Raw genomic sequence first — 24,509 nt, 5'->3', positions numbered from 1 at the left:
AGATATGCTGGATTATCAGGTAGGTCCTGAATGCCCTCATGTGTGTTCTCTCTCTCTTTTTTTTTTTGGCTGTGCTGGGTCTTTGCGGCCAGCAGGGGCTACTCTTCGTTGCGGTGTGCGGGCTTCTCATTGCCGTGGCTTCTCTTGTTGTGGAGCACGGGCGCTAGGTGCATGGGCTTCAGTAGTTGTGGCTCGTGGGCTCAGTAGTTGTGGCGCACGGGCTTAGTTGCTCCACGGCATGTGGGACCTCCCCTGACCAGGGCTCGAACCCGTGTACCCTGCATTGGCAGGCGGATTCTTAACCACTGCGCCATCAGGGAAGTCCCATGTGTGTTCTTATAACAGGGAGGCGGAGGGAGATTTGACACCCAGAGGAGAAGGTGATGTGAAGACGGAGCAGAGCGAGATTTGAAGATGCTGGCCTTGAAGATTGAGGGATGCCGGCCACAAGCCGAGGAACGACGGCCACCCCCAGGAGCTGGAAGAGGCAAAGAGCAGATTCACCCCTGCAGCTGCCAGAGGGGGTGTAGCCGAGAGACAGTGTTTTCAGACACCCAGCCTCCAGGACTCTGAGACGGAAGACTTCTGTTCCTTTAAGCCACCAAGACTTTGAGGTAATTTCTACCAGCAGCCACAGGAAGTGAATACACTGGGCGTCCCCTCAATCACAGACTCTTAACTCACCACCAGGTCCCTCACCTGGGCCCCAGGTTAAGTGCTTTGGGTATGTTATCTCTCACCCCTCTGAAGAGCCTGTGAGGCAGGGACTGTTAGAATCCCCACTTCCCAAAGGAGGAAGATGAGGCACAGAGGTCGGACAACCCTTCAGAGGTCGCAGAGCTGGCGAGTGATAGAGCTATACAGAGGTGGGTGACTCCAGGGGTGACCCTCTTAACCACTGCGCCGGCCTCTGTCCCAGCTGAACACATGCTCCTAAACATGACACCCACACAAGCTTGCAGGTCCTGGTGATGGAAGTGGTACCTTCTTCTTTCAGTGCCCTAAGTTATAAAGCTACTACGTATCACAACTGCACGTAGAGCTTGTTAGTCCCGTAATGGGGCTTTGAGCATCTATGTCCTGAGACATGTCACAGGGCAACAAACTGGGACCCTAAGAGGCGGTGGCTTGTTCACCGCCTTAAAGCTGGTCCCTGAAGTTAGAGCCAGAATCAGAAGCTAATTCAGAATGTTCCCACCCTATATTTTAGGAGCAAATTAAGCAGCTGAAATGTGAAAAGAAATGCCGGCTTGGTTACACGACCCTCGCTATCTAAGGCAGACCCAGGACCATGCTCCCGAACAAAGATCTGAAGTCAAACACACTCTCCTGACACACGTGTTCTGGGCACGTGAGGTGTGATGCTTGCCGCCCCCCAGAAGGTGCAAGGGAAGTGGGACTGGGCACTTCCCGGATGACTCATTGCACGGGGTGGGGGGCACCTGCCAAAAATGGGCCCATCCACTGGCTGACTGATGGCCCATCAGGATGCCCTCCTACTGGGCGAGCAATTGGATTAACCAGAGCAACTCCCTGGAGTGAATTGGAGAATGTGGAGAGGATTGACGAGAGACAGACAGACAGACGAGACAGAGCAACCAATCTCCAGAGCTACACTGCATCCGGAAACTTTCCCGGAAGAGGCGTGCATACCCTCCCTCCCCACCCCTAAGGCAGCCTCAGCGACTCTCCATTCTTCTGGGTGGATCGAGCCTCCTGGGTAGCTCACAGGGCACAAAACAGAGGCAAACGGACACAATTAGCAGCATTCGCCCCAGTTTTTGTTTTGCGTGTTTGCATTCAGATGTGTACGTCTTTCTTTTTTTTTGGCCATGCCACGTAGCTTGCGGGAGTTCCCTGACCAGGGATTGAACGCAGGCCCCCAGCGGTGAAAGCTCGGAGTCCTAACCACCAGACTGCCAGACAATTCCTAGATGGCTACATCTTTAATTCCTTTTTGAGGTGATATTCTTTTTTTTTTAATTTATTTTATTGAAGTTTAGTTGATTTACAATGTTGTGTTAATTTCTGCTGTACAGCAAAGTGATTCAGTTATACATATATGTTAGATATTTTTTCATATTTTTTTCCATGATGGTTTATCACAGGATATTGAATATAGTTTCCTGGGCTCTACAGTCAGACCTTGTTGTTTATCCATCCTCTAGATAATAGTTTGCATCCAGTAATCCCAAACTCCCAGTCCGTCCCTCCTCCACCCTCCTCCCCCTTGGAGGGGATAGTCTTATAAAATGCCTTCCTGAATTAATTTTGCTGCCCGTCACCCTAGCGAACCCACCTGGGCAAGTCAGATTTGCAAGGGCGTCCTCTCTACTGAGACAGGTCCCAGGAGGGCCCTTAACGGAACCAGCTTCAGGCAGAGACCACACTGTGTTCCTCTTTTTTCACGCTCTAGGGGCCAAAATGAGATGGGGCAACCTGGGACCCCGTTTTTTCTATACACTCTTGTCTGAATTAAAAATGTTCGAAAAATGAATGTTAAACCCTTCACCCGTGGAGGAATGTTTAGTATATTCCTGAACACAATGCTAACTTGAAAAAATACCTATTTTGTGCTTGCCCATAGTAAAAATAGAGCTGAACTCTATAGGTCATTGGTCACTGATGTAGTACGGGTTTATACCTGTGTGCTCAGCTGATCGCAAGATCGGGGTGCGCGTGTACTGTGCTCATGGGTCCCATTCATATAAGGCTGAACTTCACGAACGGCACCCTCCTCCCCCCCACCCGCCAGTATCGACAGGACTCCTCTCTCAGGGGACCTTGAGCTCAGGTGTCACCTTTTGGTGACAAAAATGGCATCACAGACCGAGAATTTTTTTTTTTTTTTTTTGCGGTACGCGGGCCTCTCACTGCTGTGGCCTCTCCCGTTGCGGAGCACAGGCTCCGGACGCACAGGCTCCGGACGCGCAGGCTCAGCGGCCACGGCCCACGGGCCCAGCCGCTCCGCGGCATGTGGGATCTTCCTGGACCGGGGCACGAACCCGTGTCCCCTGCATCGGCAGGCGGACTCTCAACCACTGCGCCACCAGGGAAGCCCACAATTCTTTTTTTTTAAAGAATCAATTTTATTTAATTTTGGTTGTGTTGGTTCTTCGTTGCTGCGCACGGGCTTTCTCTAGTTGCGGTGAGCAGGGTCTACTCTTCATTGCAATGCGTGGGCTTCTCATTGCGGTGGCTTCTCTTGTTGTGGAGCATGGGCTCTAGGCGTGTGGGCTTCAGTAGTTGTAGCACGTGGGCTCAGTAGTTGTGGCACACGGGCTCTAGAGCGCAGGCTCAGTACTTGTGGCACACAGGCTGTTGCTCTCCGGCATGTGGGATCTTCCCGGACCAGGGCTCGAACCCGTGTCCCCTGCATTAGAAGGTGGATTCTTAACCACTGCGCCACCAGGGAAGTCCCAAGCTTGCAATTCTTTCAAAATATAGTTGACCCTTGAACAACATGGGCCATTAGAAGCACCGACCCCTTGCAGTCAGAAAATCTGCATATAACTTTTCAGTCACCCCTCTGTATCCTCAGCTTCACATCCATGGATTCAACCAACCGAGGATCTTGTAGCACTGCCGTTATGTATTTAGTGAAAAAAGCCTGTGCAGAGGTGGATCTCTGCAGTTCAAACCCCTGTTGTTCAAGGGTCAACTGTAAACAGTTTTGTCACTTGATCGATAAGAAAAAAGTATTGGAATGGTTTTCATTTTATTTTGAGTAAAGTTGAACCCTTTTATGTTAATGGATCATTCAAAGTACCCGTTCTTTGTTCGTTTTCATGTCATGATGTCCATCTCCTTAAAGTCATTTAAAAATCCTTCATCTGCCATATACTTGGCATTTCTTTACCCCGTTCTGCAGTCTTCTAATCTTGTTACAAATTTTCTTTTTTTTTAATTTTCTTTTTTATTATTATTTTTAAAATTTATTTATTTATTTTTGGCTGTGTTGGGTCTTCGTGTCTGTGCGAGGGCTTTCTCTAGTTGCGGCAAGTGGGGGCCACTCTTCATCACGGTGCGCGGGCGTCTCACTATCGCAGCCTCTCTCGTTGCGGAGCATAGGCTCCAGACGCGCCGGCTCAGTAGCTGTGGCTCATGGGCCTAGTTGCTCCGCGGCATGTGGGATCTTCCCAGACCAGGGCTTGAACCCGTGTCCCCTGCATTGGCAGGCAGATTCTCAACCACTGCACCACCACGGAAGCCCACAAATTTTCTTTTTGGACAACTTGGATGATTCTAAACATGAGAACCTCTTCCAGAGGTTGCTTTGCAGCAGTAGGACAGGGGCTTAGAATGAAAAACAGGACTTAGGAGTATCTTTGAGTTAAGGCTGGGAGGGCAGGAGTCATGTCTGGGGCTGGCTCAGGGGGAGCTGGGCGTCCCTTTTGGTGAGGTCGTGAATAAGGGTTTGAGGAAACAGGATTACAAAGGGCCAGGTGTTCCCCAGGTTCCTTCCTAGGAAGCCGTCAGGACAGAGGGGCTGGTGAGCGCGGTGCGAACTTGGGGAAGAATGACGGGAGCTGGACAGAAAGGAGCGAGTGGGAGGCGGGGGCTTGTTCAGAGGCCGCCAGTGGCCGCATACCCGCTCCGGGCCGTGAGTCCACCTGCGGCCGCCGCGGACTCGCTTCCGCGCCGGTGGACTCTGTCACGCCGAGGGCTCTGCTCACACCCATGGCCAGCCGAGCACGTGCACGAGCAGCTGACCCCGCGGCGCGGGCGCGGCCGGGGAGCGGCGCCCCGGAGAGCGGCGCCCCGGGAGGTCAGGGCGGAAAGGCCGAGCGCGGGGCTGATCTCAGCGCCTCGTGGCCCCTCGTGACCGCGCTTCGCCGAGAACCTGGGGCCACGGCGGCCACTAGGACTCGGGCCCCAAGCCCTCGAGACTGCCTCGCGCAGCCGGGCGTGGCGTGGAGCGCGGAGCGCGGAGCGCAGCGTGGGGTGCGTGGGCGGGGCGTAGTGCGCGGCGTGGGCGGGGCCGTGACAGGGCGTCAAGGAGCGTGGGCGGGGTGCGTGGGCGAGGCGTGGGGCGCGACGGCCAGACGTGGAGCGCGACGGCGGGGCGTGGAGCGCAGCGGGGGCGGGGCATGGTGCGCGGGGCCTTGACAGGGCGTCAGGGGCGGGGCACAACGGTGCGTGCCTGCTACGGTGGGGCGTGGCGTCGCGCGAAGAGGCGGGGCACGGCGTCGGGCACAGGGCACGGCGCAGGGCACGGGCGGGCGGCGTCGACGCCAGGCGGGATGACGGTGATGGGGTGAGGGTGACGGGGTGAGGGTGACGGGGTGAGGGTGGCGGGGCCGGGCTGGAGCCTCCGGGCTGGGGCCTCCTGGCCGGGCGGCCGGCTGGTAGAGGATAGGGACGGTCGCGGTCGGTGGGGAGGGAGGAAGATGTGGGAGGAGCAGCCTTGGCGGAAGCGGGGAGGACGGCGGGGGCGGGAGTATCTCGGGAGAGCCAGGCCAGGCTTCCTTGGGTGGAAAAGACGAAGCGACAGTACCCGGGGATCCCCCAGGCCGCCCCCTACCGGGCCGGCTCGCGCTGGCGCGGGGCCGAGCCCAAGGAGCGAGTTGCTATGGACACCCGGCCAGGGTGGCCGTCCGCTTCCGGTCCCGGCGCGCCGGCAGCTCTCGGGCCCCCATCCCCCGAAGTGACCCCCATCCCCCGAAGTGGCCCCCATCCCCCGAAGTGACCCCCATCCCCCGAAGTGACCCCCACGTGGGAGGCCTCCTGACCTTTGACACCGCCTTTTTACCGTTAGGGTGAAGGCACCACGCGCTCCCGCCCAGGCCCAGACATGCCGGTCCTTGTGAGGCAGAAACTTGAGAGGGAGCCGTCCTTTCCCTGAAGGTGGGTAGAACGACAGGACGTTGTCCTGGGGGAGAAGTCGCATTTCGGCCCATTGTGGAGCAGTGAGGACGGGCCTCTGCTCATAGGAGAGCTTTGACAAGACAGAGCTTCGTTTGGGGGATTTCTTCCACACTCTGGAACGTCAGAGTTCAGATGTCCAGCCAGGACAGCCATTCGCTTAAACTTGCCCATCAATTGCCTGTCATTAAACTGGAGGAAATGTAGATAATTAGAAAATATGCTAGTTCCAGACAGTGACGTCCAGTTTTTTCCTTTCCTCCCTCACAAAGCCTCGCGGTGGAACAGCTGTCTGACCCGTTCAAAGGGAAGGATGAAATCTCTGCGCAGGCACGCGATGTGAATGGAAGAGGCGTGTCACTGTGAGTCTGGCTTTTAGTCACCTGGTGTCTTCCTCAGGGTGACACGACCCGGAGACGATGAACTTCAGTGGCTGAGATATATTATTAGCCTGCAGTTAAGTTACAGAAATGGCAAGATTTACATTAGTTCTCTTTCCATTCGGTCGTGAACATCTTTGGGTCACACTGGAAAGGATGAATATTTTTCATGTGGCCCTAATGAGTCAGTTCACAATATTATTACCTAAATGGCAGAAGGAAATGGGAAATCAGGTCACGTCTTATGGTTACCACTAGTTTTTATAATAGGAGGAGGTTCCCTAAGAGATGGAGGAATGAATATCATGGTTGTCTTTTCACTCTTTCAGAGACCCTCCCCAAGAAATTGATTAGAAATGGGCAAAGCAAACAGTAATTTGGAGTGATCACTCGAAGGCATTAGCAATCAATCAGTCATTCCGTGCCAGGGAGAAATAAAAGATGTCTGTGGAGGATGTACATAGATTAGAGTCACCAGTATGGGTGTGCATTTTATATTTGACTACTTGTGTCTTTCTGGTAGATGCAAACAGTACGGCACTCTGAGCGCACACTAAAGACAGCTCTCATCTCAAAGAACCCAGCGCTTGTGTCACAGTATGAGAAGTTAGATGCTGGGGAAAAGCGTCTGATGGACGAAGCCTTCCGGCCAGACAGTGATCTCTTTGGACCCATTACTTTGCATTCGCAGTCAGACTGGATAACCTCCCATCCTGAGGCTCCCCAAGACTTTGAAGAGTTTTTCAGTGATCCTTACAGAAAGACACCTTCTCCACAGAAGCACAGTATTTATATACAGTGCATTGGTATATATTGGATTTGTTTGGTTTTGCAATGGTGCTGTGGCCAGGGATAGTTTGGGGTGTCGATCTCATTTAAGTGGGCAGTTTTTATAATCATTTTTGACATTCATTCCCAAGGTGGAAGTTTTGTAGCCAAACTGCCTTAAAAGAGGATGTTTTGTTTCTTTCTAATTCGTATTCACCTCAGTGAACGATAAAGGTGTATTGAAAATTTACAGTTGGTTTGTGTCTAATCCCAAATTTCTAATTGTAGACTGAGGTAAAGGCTATTTTAATCATCTCATAGTCTGTCTTTAAATTTTCTTCCATGCTATAGGATTGCTAGGAAACACCAGAAGTATCAGTGAAGAATATGTGAAATGGCTCAAGGGCTACTGTGAAGCATTTTTCTATGGCTTGACAGTAAAACTCCTAGAACCAGTTCCTGTCTCTGCAACGAGGTGCTCCTTTAGAATCAATGATAACACGCAGAACCTACAGATTCATGCAGGTGAATTAAACAGCTTTACACTTTGAATTGAGCTATATGTGTGTGTGTGTGTGTGTGTGTGTGTGTGTGTGTATATCACACGCGTGTTTCTTTTTAAATAGGGCAGATCCTGAAGTTCTTAAAAAAGAAGAAACCTGAAGATGCTTTTTGTGTTGTGGGAATAACGATGATCGATCTTTACCCAAGAGACTCCTGGAATTTTGTCTTTGGACAGGCCTCTTTGACAGATGGTATTCCTTTTTGACATTGTTGCTACCTAAGACTGTATAGTATCTCTGGCGCGGCACCTGCCGTAAAGGGAAGGGTGCTGCTGATAGACCCCTTTGATCTGGGTTTCTCCGCAGGTTGGCCATTCAGCGCCTGTGTGACCTGGGAGCTAATAATACCTATCTCACAGTGCCATTTTGAGATGATTTACATAGAGTGCTGGTCTGTAAAAGTGTGTACATATGCCTGGCACATATATAGGCCTTCAGCACAACAGGTGGTGAATGTAGGTAATTCCGTGGCAAGGTGACTTAAATAAGGATATTTGAATTGTCATTAATGTCAGTGAAACTCTTGCTGATTGTTTTTCAGCTCTTCTAGTAGTCTTCTTGCACAGATGAGGCAGCTGTAGACTGATTGACGAGTGTGCTTCATATCCAGCGTCTCAGGACATTTTGTTATTTTATTTATGGTCAGTTTCAGTCTTTGACTTGAAGTAAAATAACCTTTGACTCATTGCGAGCCCTGCTTGATAACCCTGGGGGTGGGGAAGGACCCAGAAGCAGATCGTACTTTTGCCTATTTTGGTTTTCTTTTTGCCTTCTCCCCACCCTCTGCTTTTGCTTTTATTTTTCTCCCCTTTTCCCCCAGGATCTAAAACAGGTTTCAAGGGGAAAAGTCCAGTAAACTGAGGGGCATGATAGTGCATTAGCGTTCTAGGTATGGGGAGCAAGTACCAGGGCCCGTACGAGTACAGAGGTTATAGACTGGCTGTCACATCAGCCCCGGGGTTTGTTGGGGTGGGAGCTCTCGCTAACAAACGTTTCTTCCTATTAGAGACACACCTCTTCTCCCAGTTCATTAGGGGTGGGGGCCTAGGGTGCTGTGGGGCCTCCTCTTCCCACCCACACCTTCATCCTCTCCCACCCCTTCATCCTCACTCTCCATTTACATTCTTACAGCGCCAGCCCCCCCGCCCCCATGACCTCACTAACTAACCCACTCTCTCAGAGACCTGGGTCACTGCTGTCCCCCTGAGCTTTTGTACGAGCTTTCTATCAGAAATAAATTTGTATGAGCTAAATCTTTATTTCCCCTTTTATTATTAACCTGATAGAGATAGAACCATTAAAAAAATTTTAAACAATGTATTTATCTAGATATTGTTAACTAATCTATCTTATGCATTTGAGGAGGTCAGGAAGCACTCCCCCCAAATGTTTCTATTTCTTTTTTTTTTCCTCAGTAAGTTTCTTAAATATTGTGTGATGTAAGAGAAGATGTAGTAGGAGAGCAGGGTTGATCTGCTGTGCAGTGAGACAGTATCCTACTACAAGTGACTTCATTCTCTCCAAGTTTATAAAGATTGGTATTTTAAAATTGAGAAATTTTTAATTACCAAAGGAAGTAATCTGTTGGTAGGATTATTAGAAGAAAAAAATGTTCTTGCTGAAGGTATTATAGTGAAATATACCCACACTTGTTTGGTCAGAGGAGGTCACTTGTGATGTGAGTAGGTTTAGTTTTTTCTTAATTTCCAGAATGCTCTCTTCCCCTAAATCTCAAATACCAAGGTGGAGTGAGGTGCAGTCTTCTTGAATCAAATTAGGTTGGACAAACTTACTACGAATTCACTTCCTTAACACAAATGTTCCTTACTACTTCCGAAGAGCAGCTGAAAGAGGCACACGTGCAAGCAACACCGTGAACAAGTGGAATCGTAGAGCAGTCAGTCCCCTGTAGAACGAGTGGCGCGTCAGTCTGTTCTCTGTGCAGAGATGGTTGAAACTAGCCTAGATGTCACAGGAAGTCAGTTACAGGGGTTTGCTCTGCTCACCGGCACAGCTGCAGAGAGAGTTGTGCTGGGTTTACAGGGGGGGAGGACAGGAGAGGTTCTTCTCTCTGAAGGCAGGGTCCAAACATGGTCACCAAGGCAGTGGGGCAGTGGCCGGATGTCTTCCTGTATAGCAGGGCACGAGGGCAGGACGGGACCCTCAGTGACATGCACGGCACCGAGACCTGTTTACCGGGATCTTCCAGAGTGAGGTCATGAGCCTGCGGTTCATTCACTCTGTCGCTCCTTTTGGAGTACTTTATTTGGGCTATTTAAGAAAATGACTTCTTTTTTTATTCTTATTTTGCCACTTGGCTTGTGGGATCTTAGTTCCCCAACTAGGAATTGAACCTGGGCCCAAGGCAGTGAAAGTGCAGAGTCCTAACCACTGTACCGCCAGGGAATTCCCCCCAAAATGACTTCTTTTGTGGGGAAAAAAACTTTGTGGAACTTAAAATTTCTCAAGAATTTGACGTCAAGATCATTAAGTTTTACAGAGCAGAGCAGGTTGGTTAGCAGAAGATTCTGATCGGGAAATCGGGGCAGAAGTCTCCTTTGTCCGGGCGAACCTTAGCCAAGCTTACTGGGGCTGCGGGCACTCCCCAGCCAGGTGCCCAGGCGGGCTCTTTTTCAGTCTTTTCTTCAGGAATCTTCCTCTTACTCCGTCGTTGCTTGTCTTCTTTTCCTAGGTGTGGGGATATTCAGCTTTGCCAGGTACGGCAGTGATTTTTATAGCTCCCACTACGAAGGCAAACTGAAGAAGCTGCAGAAGAAGTCTTCAAGTGACTACTCGGTTTTTGATAATTATTACGTTCCTGAAGTGACTAGTGTTTTGCTGCTTCGGTCCTGTAAGGTGAGCTGTTCGGACGATCCACCAGGAGTGTTTTTTTAAGAGATCTTGATCCCCTGCCTTTGTATGTCGACAGTCCTTAAGGTAGTTTTATAAATGACTTTGTGTCATCTGTATACTTTTGGTGGATACTGCTTGACTGAAGTTAGCAATAAAACCAGAATGTAAATGGTACCTTCGTACTGAAATGTACAGTACCTGTGACGGTTTTTTGTCCTGTTAGTGACACGCGGCCTTGGCTGTACCCGTCTCCTGACCATTAGCTTAATTCCAGAATTCTGGGCAGGTAGGGACGCCGTGCTCGTCAAGTCGGGCTAACTCCCGGGGGCCTGCGGGACCCCTGCGCTCTAGCTCCTGGCGGGGAATGGGCCTTCCCCTTGGGCTCCGGGCTGCCTACTGCAGCTGCTGGTTCTGCTGCTGGTTCCTCGTGTCTCCCCCTGCCCTGCTCTGTGGAAAGCCTGTCTCCTCGTTTCCCCCTTTCTTCATAGCCAGACGGGCTTTTCTGCTTTCACCACTGCTGTGTGTCGGGGGTAGAGAACGACACCTGATGGAATGACGGGTTCAGGGTACAGCCGACCGTTAAGCGACATGGCTTTAAACTGCAAGGGTCCCCTTACGTGCGGTGTTCCTCACTGGTGCCATAGGTACTGCCCTACCGCAAGGGCCCGCGGAACTGCGATGCAGAGGGCTGACTGTAAAGCCAGAGCAGGTTCTTGACTGCAGGGGGGTCGGTGCCCCACTCCCCCTCGTTCAAGGGTCAGCTGTACGTTCCCTGCATTAATCTGCTTGTTAACATGCAGTTCAAGCTGCTCCCCTGCTACCTACCAGCTGGGCATCTCTGGGGGAAGGGCCTCAGAATCTACGTGTTGGCAAGCATCCCACTGGTCCAGAGCAGTGGTCTCAACCAGGGGTGGTTTTGCCACCCAGGGAATATTTGGCCGTGTCTGGAGACATTTCTGGTTGTCACAGCGGGGGAGGAGATGCTACTGGCGTCTGGTGGGTGGAGGCCCGGGCTGCTCAACACCCTGCAGTGCACAAGACACCCCACCCCGACCCCGTCAAGGAATGATCCTGTCCAACATGTGAGTGGTGTCGAGGTGGAGAAACCCTGGGCAGGGGAGTACTGAAGCCCAGAGAGGAAGGCAGTAAGACATTCAGGGAAATGAGGGACTAAGTCTTGGGGCAGATTGAGGTTTTGGTGGTGATGGTAAGGGAGCTCATTCCTGTGAATTGGTTTCTTGGAAGAGCATGCAAAGAAGGGGGTGTACCTTGTTGCTGATGACCGTGCTGCTGTAAGCCTCCATGTGAATGTCTTGCAGACTTTAACCCATGAGATTGGACATATCTTTGGACTTCGGCACTGCCAGTGGCTCGCATGCCTGATGCAAGGCTCCAACCACTTGGAAGAAGCTGACCAGCGTCCCCTCGACCTTTGCCCCATCTGTTTACGCAAGTTGCAGAGTGCTGTCGGCTTCCACCTTAAAGACAGATACAAAGTAAGTGGGGGAAGCCATAAAGGGGGAAGTGGTTATTTAAGTAGCAAACTACCATTTTCTATTAGGCCCTTCTCTGGAGGTGATTTATCAGAGGAAATTAGTGCAAAGGTAAGCAGGAAGCTGTGGTTTAAAAAAAAGTGCAAAGAAATATCTTCCTTAAAAACTTTGACTTGCCTTACACTTAGAATTCAATGAGAAATGGTGGAAGAGGTTTCTGTGTCTCCCGTTCATTTAGGGCCAGAGAGCTTGACTTTGCAGAGCAGAATAAATATTGATAAGTGAGGGAAAGTTCATGTTTAAAAACTCTATGAAGGGACTTGCCTGGTAGTGCAGTGGTTAAGAATCCGCCTGCCAGTGCAGGGGACACGGGTTCCAGCCCCGGCCCGGGAAGATCCCACATGCCACGGAGCAACTAAGCCTGTGCGCCACAACTACTGAGCCTGCGCTCTAGAGCCCGCGAGCCACAACTACTGAAGCCCGCGCACCTAGAGCCCATGCTCCACAACAAGGGAAGCCACCGTGATGAGAAGCCCACGCACCACAATGAAGAGTAGCCCCCGCTCGCAGCAACTAGAGAAAGCCTGCGCACAGCAATGAAGACCCAACACAGCCAAAAATAAATAAATAATAATAAATTTACATTAAAACCCCCCCAAAACTATGAATATGTGGAAGCGATTTATCTTTCCACACATGGGACAAGGGTATGATATTCATTAGGAGGAAGGCATGATTTTAAGAAGGAGGGAAAGTATCTAATCTCGATGTGCAAGTTAATGTCTGTGTGTCCACAAACATAGCGACTGCAATCCCTGTCTACACGTGTCTTCACATATGTATATCTGGCATGCCTATGTGTACACTTAACAGGTGTATACGTATCCCCGTGAAATTGCAACCACGATATAATAATGCCTGTGGAACACCTAGCAAGTTGAGGAAAGAAAGTAATTATCCTCCCACCTTCAAAAAACTGTGAGGACTCAGTGTAATTCTTCTCTTCTGTGCATCCTCATGACTGTCCTGTGTGCTCACAGCTGGCGTGTTTCTGGTGCATGCCCTTTGACAAGCATGGTCTCACCTTCGTGACCATCTTTATCAAATGGAACAGCTCCGTGGGGTAGCATAAGTCACCGATGTTGATAACTTGATTTGGAAGCTAATGTTTTTCTCTTGCCTAAGTCTGTTTTGCTGGGATTTGTTAAAAGGTGAATCTGTTTTTCAAGGCGCTGGTGAGGTGGGTTGATGCTGAGTCCACTGACACACCTACAGTTACTCCAAAACATAGTCGTGAGGATCCTCTGAGTTTGCCAAAACCTGTGGAAGCCTTTAAAGAATGGAAAGAGTGGATAACAAAATGCCTTGCTGTTCTCCAGAAATAAGAACCTTCAAATAGGAGTAATTAAAATAAACACTTGCACATCATGCTTTCATTTGGGTGGAGTACTGTACTGTGTTGGAATAAACTGTTACACTGATTCTGCGCTGTGTCAAAGTAACAGTGGAATTTTTTTTCAAAGCACTGGAACTTGGAACTTCGAACTGGGGCTCATTTACAATGATAACAATTCGAAACGCTTTCTCTTCTGTCTTAGTAGCCTGGGGTGTGGCAGCAAGCACGGCATTTCCATTCTTCAGATATGTTTATGTCTCCTGAGAGAGCCAGGGCCAGCCGTAACTAGTAACTAACGAGTCCTGTAAACATAGCTCTCCCTGTCCTGAGAAAGGGTTTCCAAGGAACATAATTTCCAGAGGATGATTTCTGGTTCAGTTTTTAGAAAGAGGTGCTCCCCGTCTGCTGACCGGGCCAAGTCACTTTCTCCATTCACACCCCTTCTGCTTTTCTGCAAACTTTTCCACCCTTGGGGGCTGCCTTACCTCTTTTTTTCCTTTGCTGATTGTTAGCTCATCCCTGAAAGAAGCAACAGCTCACTTCAGCTTTTAGCAGCTTAAAACATGTCCTCTTCTCAAGAGTATTTTCCAGTGAAAACGCCAGTGGCGCTTGCAGTGCGCCGTATGCTGTGGGGACTGCAGTTCTCAGCTCTCAGAGAGCCCTTTGTGAGGGGTCTTGCGATGATTTGTTGTAGTTGTTGCGGAGTGCAAGCTTGTCCCGCTGGCCGGCACGGCAGGCCAGTAAGTCAAGAGGCGAATTTTGGGGGCAAGGAATAGTGACCTTATTCAGAAAGCCAGCAGACCAAGAAGATGGTAGACTAGTGTCCCAAAGGAGTTAGAATTCAGGCTTTTAAACTAAAAGGGGCGGGGATGTGGTTGGTAGAATTCAGGCTTTTATACTAAAAGGGGCGGGGCCGTGGTGGGTTGTTGCAGACTTCTTGGTGTCAGAATCCTTTGTTCTTGCAGCTGTCCCCTTAGGTCAGGTCACCATGTTCTGTGAACCTCCAACAAGATAAATGTTATTCTCTTCTGCAGCTCTTCCTCTGTATATGGATGGAAAAGTGTTACACCCTTCAAGGTCAGAGCCTTGAGAATGGGCTCTTCTGTATATTTCAGGCTCTAGGCAACATTCTTAAATTGTAGCAAAAGTGGCAGAACAGGAAGGTTAAAGTGAAAGACACAGACCCAGTATGGAGTCTGGTCGGCTCTTCCCTCTTACATGCTGGTCCTTACGTTGTGAGTGTTGCACTTTTTCTGTTGCATTGTTTCTTTGAGTGAGAGCGCCGGGTGGGGTTCCCCGTGGGTGTGCCAGGAATGCCCATGATGGCCTGTCCGGCTGGGAACATGGGCTGGATTCCCACCGTGGGGAACAGGGCGAAGACCTCAGACCTGAGAGCCGGAGAGCCTGCCTCAGCTGGATCCAGTCTCCCGGAAATCTGGAAATTAGAGCAAATCACATGACTGCATGCCCAGCAGATTCCCACTTCTCCTTTAATCTTGAGGGTGAAACTAAAGGTAATTTTTTAACTTTGATGCCTAAATCCTTTCAGTTATTATTTATTGCAGTATGATTTAAAGCACATTTGAGAACCGAACCAACGGTTTCTCTTCCATTCACTCTCCTACTCGATTAAACCTCCCTGAGTCATTTAGAAAATGGTGGTTTGCCGTTAAAACTAACTGGAGGGCAGACGCTTGGTCATTCTAATACTGCAGAGAGAACCCAGTGCAGCGTGGACTTTTGTGGATTGTATTACGGGTTGTGTATCTTCCTGGAGTCATGCGCTTTTAACTCTTCTCCATTCCGTCCAGTTTTCTTTCCGGTCAGCGTTAGTTACAAGCCTAAAAGAACTCAGATTTGGCTGTGTGTGTCAGTGGGGGTTACAGTTATTTGGTCAAGATAGAAGCCTGTTTGCACCGCCTTTGCACTGTGAGACCAGGAAAAAGGTCGATTGAAACAAATCATTCACTCTTGTCACAAGCTGGATGAGCGGAAGTTTTAGGTCATGGGCACTTATTCAGAAATCATCACTGAAGTGTGTATAACCAATTATTGCATTGCATTTACTTTTGGAACATTTCTTAGGGTTAAGTTAGATAATTTGTTTCCTGCAACTAAATTTATACACTGTAGGTAAATCTTCGTAGTTTTTAAGAATGATTTTCACTTAGTGACAAACAGAAACCTATGCAGCTTTTGCTCTGCAAGTGCTGAAGGAACAAGGTATTTGGGAGTAAAGAGAGTAGTTTTCCACGGGTGAACACCATTCTAGAAAACAGTGAATCTGGAGCGTTCACGGTGGCGCCCAGGGACTCAGCAGTGTCTCTTGGGGCAAGGGAAGGGTTACGTTTTCAGTTCAGGCCGCAGAGACTAAAGCGGGAGGCCGAGCGCGGCCCCGGCTCCGCAGCAGAGATGCCCACGCCGCGAACGAGCGCGCTCCCATCCTGGTCCCCCGACCTCCCTCCTCCCCCTCTCCCTCCTCCTCCCTCTCCCCCGCAGGAAGCGCCCGGCAGCTTCCGCCCGGGGCTCCCCCGTCCGGACCGACCGGACTGCGGGGCGCAGCGGGCCTCCCTTCCGCGGGACCGGACGACCGAGCGCAGCGCAGCCACGTGGGCCGCAGGCGGGGCTGGAGGCCGGCGGGCGAGGGGCGCGGGCGCAGAGCCGTGAGTGCATCCGCGCGGACCCAGCGGTGCCGAGGCCTGTGGAGCCTTAACCTCATTCCTTGTTTCGGCTCCGATGGGTGATCAGAGCGGCTCCGGCCGGTGTAACACGAGCCACTGTGGCAGGGCATGTTTCTAGGAGCCCCGTGAGCGCGTGCAGAGAGAAGCAGGTGAAATTAATGTAATCGTGTAGTCTGCGTGCTCCAGTACGTCCAGAATATTACCAACGGGCGATGGGTATAAGACTTACATATTGTACGTTCCTTGCGTGTGTGTATATGTGTGTGTGTCTGGGAATAACTAAGACCTAGTCTCCCGGCAGGTTGGATGTTTGTAATACGGTATTGTTGTCTGTGTCGTCCCAGTACTGTGCACTCATCTCCAGGATTTATCTATCTACTGGTTGAGAATTTGGATCCTTAAACCTTCGCTCCTGTTCGCCCTCCCCCAACCCCTGATAACTACCATTCTCTCCCTGTTTGTATCAGTTCTGCTCTGGTAAAGCCCACGTGTGTGTGATGGCATACAGCATCAGTCTTTCTCTGCTTATCTCACTTCACATTATTTTCACCTACTGAGTCTTCAAATTCCGCGTGTGTTTTACTGGGGCAGCGCCTCTCAGTTCCCATTGGCCGCATTTCAAGTGGCCAGCAGGTCCCACGGGTCCTGGCTGCTGTATTGGACGGGGCGGAGCTCAGTTCGGACCGATTTCTAGTCCGCATGCAAAGATGTCCCTGTGAAGCTGAAGTAACAAGGGAGTGAGGCTTTGAAAGGGAAAGGTCACGGGGTCTCCGGACAGTGTGTACAGAGAGGGTTCACATTCAGGCTGAAAGTGGGGAGCACTGGAAGGGTCTCTGGGTTCCCTGTAGATTTGCCTTGGGACTTGCGGGTTTTCCCGGTGGCGGATGGAGTTTTACTGTCTCCTCCCATTGCGAAGGGCCTGGTGCGTCCTTTCCACTTTTGGAAAGCAGAGTTGGGAAGTGTTAATGTGCAAACAAGCCCGCAGTAGTGAAGTAAACTCTTGTGTAGTTAGTTACACCAATGGCAAAGGTGGGACCAGATCTCCCCAATTTCAGGTTCTGCTTTGTTGTCACTGTGCTGTATGACCTCATAAGGAGTAAAATAACACAAGCCAGACACCTAACCAGTTTTTTTTCACATTGTTTAGAGAAGAGCTTATAAGATTAAACTGTCTTTCAACCTCTTTTCTATTCAAGTTGGGCCATCTGGGGTTGCTCAAAGTCAGAGAAATCACAGTGCTTTGCTTGAGCACCAAAAAAAAAAAGAAGCTCAATATACAGAAAAGCACTTGCTACCAGTTGAGCCACTGGGGGGGAAAAAAAAAAAGCATTGTGAGGGAATTCCCTGGCGGTCCAGTGGTTAGGACTGTGCTTTTGCCGCCAAGGGCCTGGGGTCAGGGAACTAAGATCCCACAAGCTGTGTGCGGTCCGTTGCGGGTGACGGGGGAGGCATCATGAAGAAGAAGTCTGCTGGAAAATAGGTTAAGTCAAAACAAATTCTGCACCAGCAGTGTGTGTTCAAACTCACAGCATTCCGTTCGCATTCAGGCTCCCTGTATCTGCAGGAGGATTGGTTCCAGGACCTGCCCCCTGCCCCCAATACCAAAATCTGTGGATGCTCAAGTCGCTGATATAAAATGGTGTAGTATTTGTATATTACCTATGCACATCCTCCAGTATACCTTAAAGCATCCCTAGTTCACTTACAATACCTGATACAATATAAAGAGTTGTAAATACAATGTAAATGCTATTTAAATAGTTGCCAGGCATGTGGGAAATTCAAGTTTTGCTTTTTGGAACTTTCTGGAAGCCTTTTTTCCCAAATGTTTTCAATCCTCAGTTGGGTGGCTCCTCAGATGTGGAACCAGCAGATACTGAAGACTGACGTACCTGCCCTAGTGGTGATTCCTTCCCACTGTTTGTTTAGTCTCCGATAGATTTATGTTTTCTTCCTCAGAGCTGACCTGCCCATATAGGACCTTACTGCCCTTTGACACCCATCTCAGATGTGGACCAGCAGGGTTTTTTTTGAACAAATTTATTTATTTAATTTATTTTTGGCTGCGTTGGGTCTTCATTGCTGTGCGGGGCTTTCTCCACTTGTGGTGAGAGGGGGCTACTCTTTGTTGTGGTGCGCCGGCTTCTCATTGCGGTGGCTTCTCTTGTTATGGAGCACGGGCTCTAGGTGCGCGGGCTTCAGTAGCTGTGGCATGTGGGCTCAGTAGTTGTGGCACACGGGCTTAGTTGCTCTGTGGCATGTGGGATCTTCCCAGACCAGGGCTCGAACCTGTGTCCCCTGCATTGGCAGGCGGATCCTTAACCACTGAGCCGCCGGGGAAGTCCCTGGACCAGCAGGGCTTTTTTTTTATTTTTTTAACATTTTTATTGGAGTATAATTGCTTTACAGTGGTGTGTGTCTGCTATATAACAAAATGAATCAGCTATACATATACATATATCCCCGTATCTGCTCCCTGCTGTGTCTCCCTCCCACCCTCCCTATCCCACCCTTCTAGGTGGTCACAAAGCACTGAGCTGATCTCCCTGTGCTATGCGGCTGCTTCCCACTAGCTATCTATTTTACATTTGGTAGTGTATATATGTCTGTGCCACTCTCTCACTTCGTCCCAGCTTACCCTTCCCCCTCCCTGTGTCCTCAAGTCCATTCTCTACATCTGCGTCATTATTCCTGTCCTGCCCCTAGGTTCTTCATAACCTTTTTTTTTTTTTAGATTCCATATATATGTGTTAGCATGTGGTATTTGTTTTTCTCTTTCTGACTTAATTCACTCTGTATGACAGACTCCAGGTCTATCCACCTCGCTACAAATAACTAAATTTCATTTCTTTTTATGGCTGAGTAATATTCCATTGTATATACGTGCCACATCTTCTTTATCCATTCATCTGTCGGTGGACATTTAGGTTGCTTCCATGACCTGGCTATTGTTAATAGTGCTGCAGTGAACACTGGGGTGCATGTGTCTTTTTGAATTATGGTTTTCTCAGGGTATACGCCCAGTAGTGGGATTGCTGGGTCATATGGTAGTTCTATTTTTAGTTTTTAAAGGAACCTCCGTACTGTTCTCCATAGTGGCTGTATCAATTACATTCCTACCAACAGTGCAAGAGGGTTCCCTTTTCTCCACACCCTCTCCAGCATTTGTTGTTTGTAGATTTTCTGATGATGCCCATTCTAACTGGTGTGAGGTGATACCTCATTGTAGTTTTGATTTGCATTTCTCTAATAATTAATGATGTTGAGCAGCTCTTCATGTGTTTGTTGGCAATCTGTATGTCTTCTTTGGAGAAATGTCTATTTAGGTCTTCTGCCCATTTTTGCACTGGGTTGTTTGTTTTTTAATATTGAGCTGCATGAGCTATTTATATATTTTGGAGATTAATCCTTTGTCCGATGATTCATTTGCAAATATTTTCTCCCATTCTGAGAGTTGTCTTTCCGTCTTGTTTATGGTTTCCTTTGATGTGCAAAAGCTTTTAAGTTTCATTAGGTCCCATTTGTTTATTTTTGGTTTTATTTCCATTACTCTAGGAGGTGGATCAAAAAAGATCTTGCTGTGATTTATGTCAGAGAGTGTTCTTCCTATGTTTTCCTCTAAGAGTTTTATAGTGTCCAGTCTTACATTTAGGTCTCTAATCCATTTTGAGTTTATTTTTGTGTATGGTGTTAGGGAGTGTTCTAATTTCATTCTTTTACATGTAGCTGTCCAGTTTTCCCATCATCACTTATTGAAGAGACTGTCTTTTCTCCACTGTGTATCCTTGCCTCCTTTGTCATAGATTAGTTGAGTATAGGTGTGTAGGTTTATCTCTGGGCTTTCTATCCTGTTGCATTGATCTATATTTCTGTTTTTGTGCCAGTACCATATTGTCTTGATTACTGTAGCTTTGCAGTATAGTCTGAAGTCAGGGAGTCTGATTCCTCCAGCTCCGTTTTTTTCCCTCAAGACTGCTTTGGCTATTCGGGGTCTTCTGTGTCTCCATACAAATTTCAAGATATTTTGTTCTAGTTCTGTAAAAAATGCCATTGGTAATTTGATTGGGATTGGGATAGGTAATTTGATTGGGATAGGGATTGCATTGAATCTGTAGATTGCTTTGTGTAGTAGAGTCATTTTCGCAGTATTGATTTCTTCCAATCCAAGAACATGATATATCTCTCCATCTGTTTGTATCATCTTTACTTTCCTTCATCAGTGTCTTATAGTTTTCTGCATACAGGTGTTTTGTCTCCCTAGGTAGGTTTATTCCTAGGTATTTTATTCTTTTTGTTGCAATGGTAAGTGGGAGTGTTTCCTTAATTTTTCTTTCAGATTTTTCATCATTAGTGTATAGGAATGCAAGAGATTTCTGTGCATTAATTTTGTATCCTGCAACTTTAGCAAATTCATTGATTAGCTCTAGTAGTTTTCTGGTGGCATCTTCAGGATTCTCTATGTATAGTATCATGTCATCTGCAAACAGTGACAGTTTTACTTCTTCTTTTCCAATTTGGATTCCTTTTATTTCTTTTTTTTCTCTGATTGCCGTGGCTAGGACTTCCAAAACTATGTTGAATAATAGTGGTGAGAGTGGACATCCTTGTCTTGTTTCTGATCTTAGAGGAAATGCTTTCAGTTTTTCACCATTGAGAATGATGTTTGCTCTGGGTTTGTCGTATATGGCCTTTATCATGTTGAAGTAGGTTCCCTCTATGCACACTTTCTGGAGAGTTTTTATCATAAATGGGTGTTGAATTTTGTCAGAAGCTTTTTTTTTTTTTTTTTTTTGCGGTACGCAGGCCTCTCACTGTTGTGGCCTCTCACAGGCTCTGGACATGCAGGCTCAGCGGCCATGGCTCACGGGCCCAGCTGCTCCGTGGCATGTGGGATCTTCCTGGACCGGGGCACGAACCCATGTCCCCTGCATCGGCAGGCGGACTCTCAACGACTGCGCCACCAGGGAAGCCCCAGAAGCTTTTTCTGCATCTCTTGAGATGATCATATGGTTTTTATTCTTCAATTTGTTAATATGATGTATCACATTGATTGATTTACCTATATTGAAGAATCCTTGCATCTCTGGGATAAATCCCACTTGATCATGGTGTATGATCCTTTTAATGTGTTGTTGGATTCTGTTTGGTAGTGTTTTGTTGAGGATTTTTGCATCTATGTTCACCAGTGATATTGGTCTGTAATTTTCTTTTTTTGTAGTATCTTTGTCTGGTTTTGGTATCAGGGTGATGGTGGCCTCATAGAATGAGTTTGGGAGTTTTCCTTCCTCTGCAATTTTTTGGAAGAGTTTGAGGAGGTTGGGTGTTAGCTCTTCTCTAAATGTTTGATAGAATTCACCTGTGAAGCCATCTGGGCCTGGACTTTTGTTTGTTGGAAGATATTTAATCACAGTTTCAATTTCATTACTTGTGATCGGTCTGTTCATATTTTCTGTTTCTTCCTGGTTCAGTCTTGGAAGGTTATACCTTTCTAAGAACTTGTCCATTTCTTCCAGGTTGTCCATTTTATAGGCATAGAGTCGCTTGTAGTATTCTCTTAGGATGCTTTGTATTTCTGCGGTGTCTGTTGTAACTTCTTTTTCATTTCTAATTTTACTGAGTTGAGTCCTCTCTTTCTTTTTCTTGATGAATTTAGCTAATGGTTTATCAATTTTGTTTATCTTCTCAGAGAACCAGCTTTTAGTTTTATTGATCTTTGCTATTGTTTTCTTTGTTTCTATTTCATTTATTTCTGTTCTGATCTTATGATTTCTTTCCTTCTGCTAACTTTGGGTTTTGTTTGTTCTTCTTTCTCTAGTTCCTTTAGGTGTAACGTTAGATTGTTTATTTGAGATTTTTCTTGTTTCTTGAGGTAGGCTTGTATAGCTATAAACTTCCCTCTTAGAACTGCTTTTGCTGCATCCCATAGGTTTTGGATTGTCGTGTTTTCATTGTCATTTGTCTGTAGGTATTGTTTGATTTCCTCTTTGATTTCTTTAGTGATCTCTTGGTTATTCAGTAACGTATTGTTTAGCCTCCATGTGTTTGTGTTTTTTTATGTTTTTTCCCCTATAATTCATTTCTAATCTCATAGCGTTGTGGTCAGAAAAGATGCTTGATATGATTTCAATTTTCTTACATTTACTGAGGCTTGATTTGTGACCCAAGATGTGATCTATCCTGGAGAATGTTCTGTGCACACTTGAGAAGAAAATGTAGTCTGTTGTTTTTGGATGGAATGTCCTATAAATATCAATTAAATCTATCTGGTCTATTGTACCATTTAAAGCTTGTCTTTCCTTATTAATTTTCTGTTTGGATGATCTGTCCATTGGTGTAAGTGACGTGTTAAAGCCCCCCACTACTATTGTGTAACTGTTGATTTCCTCTTTTAGAGCTGTTAGCAGTTGCCTTATCTATTGAGGTGCTCCTATGTTGTGTGCATATATATTTATAATTGTTATATCTTCTTCTTGAATTGATCCCTTGATCATTATGTAGTGTCCTTCCTTGTCTCTTGTAACATTCTTTATTTTAAAATCTATTTTATCTGATACGAGTATTGCTACTCCAGCTTTCTTTTGATTTCCATTTGCATGGAATATCTTTTTCCATCCCCTCACTTTCAGTCTGTTTGTGTCCCTAGGTCTGAAGTGGGTCTCTTGTAGACAGCATATATATGGGTCTTGTTTTTGTATCCATTCAGCGAGCCTGTGTCTTTTGGTTGGAGCATTTAATCCATTCACGTTTAAGGTAATTATCAATATGTATGTTCCTATTACCATTTTCTTAATTTTGAGGGGTTTGTTTTTGTAGGTCGTTTTCTTCTCTCCTATTTCCCATTTAGAGAAGTTCCTTTATCATTTGTCGTAGAGCGGGTTTGGTGGTGCTGAATTCTCTTAGGTTTTGCTTGTCTGTAAAGCTTTTGATTTCTCCATCGAATCTGAATGAGATCCTTGCCTGGTAGAGTAATCTTGGTTGTAGGTTCTTCCCTTTCATCACTTGAAGTATATCATGCCACTCCCTTCTGGCTTGTAGAGTTTCTGCTGAGAAATCAGCTGTTAACCTCATGGGAGTTCCCTTGTATGTTATTTGTTGTTTTTCCCTTGCTGCTTTCAATAATCTTTCTTTGTCTTTAATTTTTGCCAATTTGATTACTGTGTGTCTCGGCGTGTTTCTCCTTGGGTTTATCCTGTATGGGACTCCCTGCTCTTCCTGGACTTGGGTGGCTATTTCCTTTCCCATGTTAGGGAAGTTTTCAACTATAATCTCTTCACATATTTTCTTGGGTCCTTTCTCTCTCTCTTCTCCTTCTGGGACCCCTATAATGCGAATGTTGGTGCGTTTAATGTTGTCCCAGAGGTGTCTCAGATTGTCCTCAATTCTTTTTTCTTTATTCTGCTCTGCAGTAGTTATTTCCACTATTTTATCTTCCAGGTCACTTATCTGTTCTTCTGCCTCAGTTATTCTGCTATTGATTCCTTGTAGAGAATTTTAGTTTCACTTATTGTGTTGTTCATCATTGTTTGTTTGCTCCTTAGTTCTTCTAGGTCCTTGTCAAACATTTCTTGTATTTTCTTCATTCTATTTCCAAGATTTTGGATCATCTTTACTGTCACTACTCTGAATTCTTTTTCAGGTAGACTGCCTATTTCCTCTTCATTTGTTTGGTCTGGTGGGTTTTTACCTTGCTTCTTCATCTGCTATGTGTTTTTCTGTCTTCTCATTTTTCTTAACTTACTGTGTTTGGGGTCTCCTTTTTGCAAGCTGCAGGTTCGTAGTTTCTGTTGTTTTTGGTGTCTGCCCCCAGTGGCTAAGGTTGGTTCAGTGGGTTGTGTAGGCTTCCTGGTGGAGGGGACTGGTGCCTGTGTTCTGGTGGATGAGGCTGGATCTTGTCTTTCTGGTGGGCAGGACCACATCTGGTGGTGTGTTTTGGGGTGTCTGTGACCTTATTATGATTTTAGGCAGCCTCTCTGCTGATGGGTGGGGTTGTGTTCCTATCTTGCTAGTTGTTTGGCATGGGGCGTCCAGCCCTGTAGCTTGCTGGTCGTTGAGTGGAGCTGGGTCTTAGCATTGAGATGGAGATCTCTGGGAGAGCTTTCGCTGTTTGATATTACATGGCGCCAGGACGTCTCTGGTGGACCAATGTCCTGAACTCTGCTTTCCTGCCTCAGAGGCACAGGCTGCCACCGGGCCGGAGCACTAAGACCCTGTCAGCCACATGGCTCAGAAGAAAAGGGAGAAAGAAAGAAAGAAAAAAATAAATAAAATAAAATAAAGTTATTAAAATTAAAAAGTAATAAAAGAAAGAAGAGAGCAACCAAACTGAAAAACAAATCCACCAATGATAACAAGCACTAAAAACTATACTAAAAAAAAAACAAACAAAAAATGGACAGACAGAACCCTAGGACAAATGGTAAAAGCAAAGCTATACAGACAAAATCACACAAACAAGCGTACATATACACACTCACAAAAAGAGAAAAATAAAAAATATATATAAATATTAA

At 47.2% G+C, this 24,509-nt stretch overlaps 2 protein-coding genes across 11 annotated transcripts in view; both read left to right on the top strand.

Moving 5' to 3' along the window:
* Window positions 1–4,769: 4,769 nt before the first annotated feature.
* AMZ2 (archaelysin family metallopeptidase 2) overlaps window positions 4,770–24,509 on the top strand; it is a 56,595-nt gene continuing 36,855 nt past the window's right edge. Inside the window, exons 1-9 of one of the 8 annotated variants that reach the window (XM_079904207.1) lie at window positions 4,770–4,944; window positions 5,759–5,847; window positions 6,138–6,227; window positions 6,769–7,051; window positions 7,365–7,538; window positions 7,640–7,768; window positions 10,269–10,432; window positions 11,749–11,925; window positions 13,134–13,439. In XM_079904207.1, the coding sequence (XP_079760333.1) occupies window positions 6,769–7,051; window positions 7,365–7,538; window positions 7,640–7,768; window positions 10,269–10,432; window positions 11,749–11,925; window positions 13,134–13,307 (1,101 nt within the window). In that variant the 5' untranslated portion in view covers window positions 4,770–4,944; window positions 5,759–5,847; window positions 6,138–6,227 and the 3' untranslated portion in view covers window positions 13,308–13,439. Of the gene's footprint in view, window positions 4,945–5,116; window positions 5,136–5,173; window positions 5,258–5,307; window positions 5,349–5,758; window positions 5,848–6,137; window positions 6,228–6,768; window positions 7,052–7,364; window positions 7,539–7,639; window positions 7,769–10,268; window positions 10,433–11,748; window positions 11,926–12,795; window positions 12,933–13,133; window positions 13,440–24,509 lie in introns of those variants that run through there. The other 7 variants (XM_079904208.1, XM_079904209.1, XM_079904205.1 and 4 more) reach the window with 7 other exon arrangements.
* Window positions 14,889–24,509, top strand: part of ARSG (arylsulfatase G) — a 116,383-nt gene continuing 106,762 nt past the window's right edge. For all 3 annotated transcript variants that reach the window (XM_079904200.1, XM_079904198.1, XM_079904201.1), the window contains exon 1: window positions 14,889–15,981. In XM_079904200.1, the coding sequence (XP_079760326.1) occupies window positions 15,731–15,981 (251 nt within the window). In that variant the 5' untranslated portion in view covers window positions 14,889–15,730. The remainder of the gene's footprint in view (window positions 15,982–24,509) is intronic.

The sequence above is a fragment of the Stenella coeruleoalba genome (assembly GCF_951394435.1).
Source record: "Stenella coeruleoalba genome assembly, chromosome: 19".
Taxonomy (NCBI): domain Eukaryota; kingdom Metazoa; phylum Chordata; class Mammalia; order Artiodactyla; family Delphinidae; genus Stenella; species Stenella coeruleoalba.
Note: the sequence above shows the minus strand (reverse complement) of the source record. Positions and strands in the feature narration are given on the sequence as shown.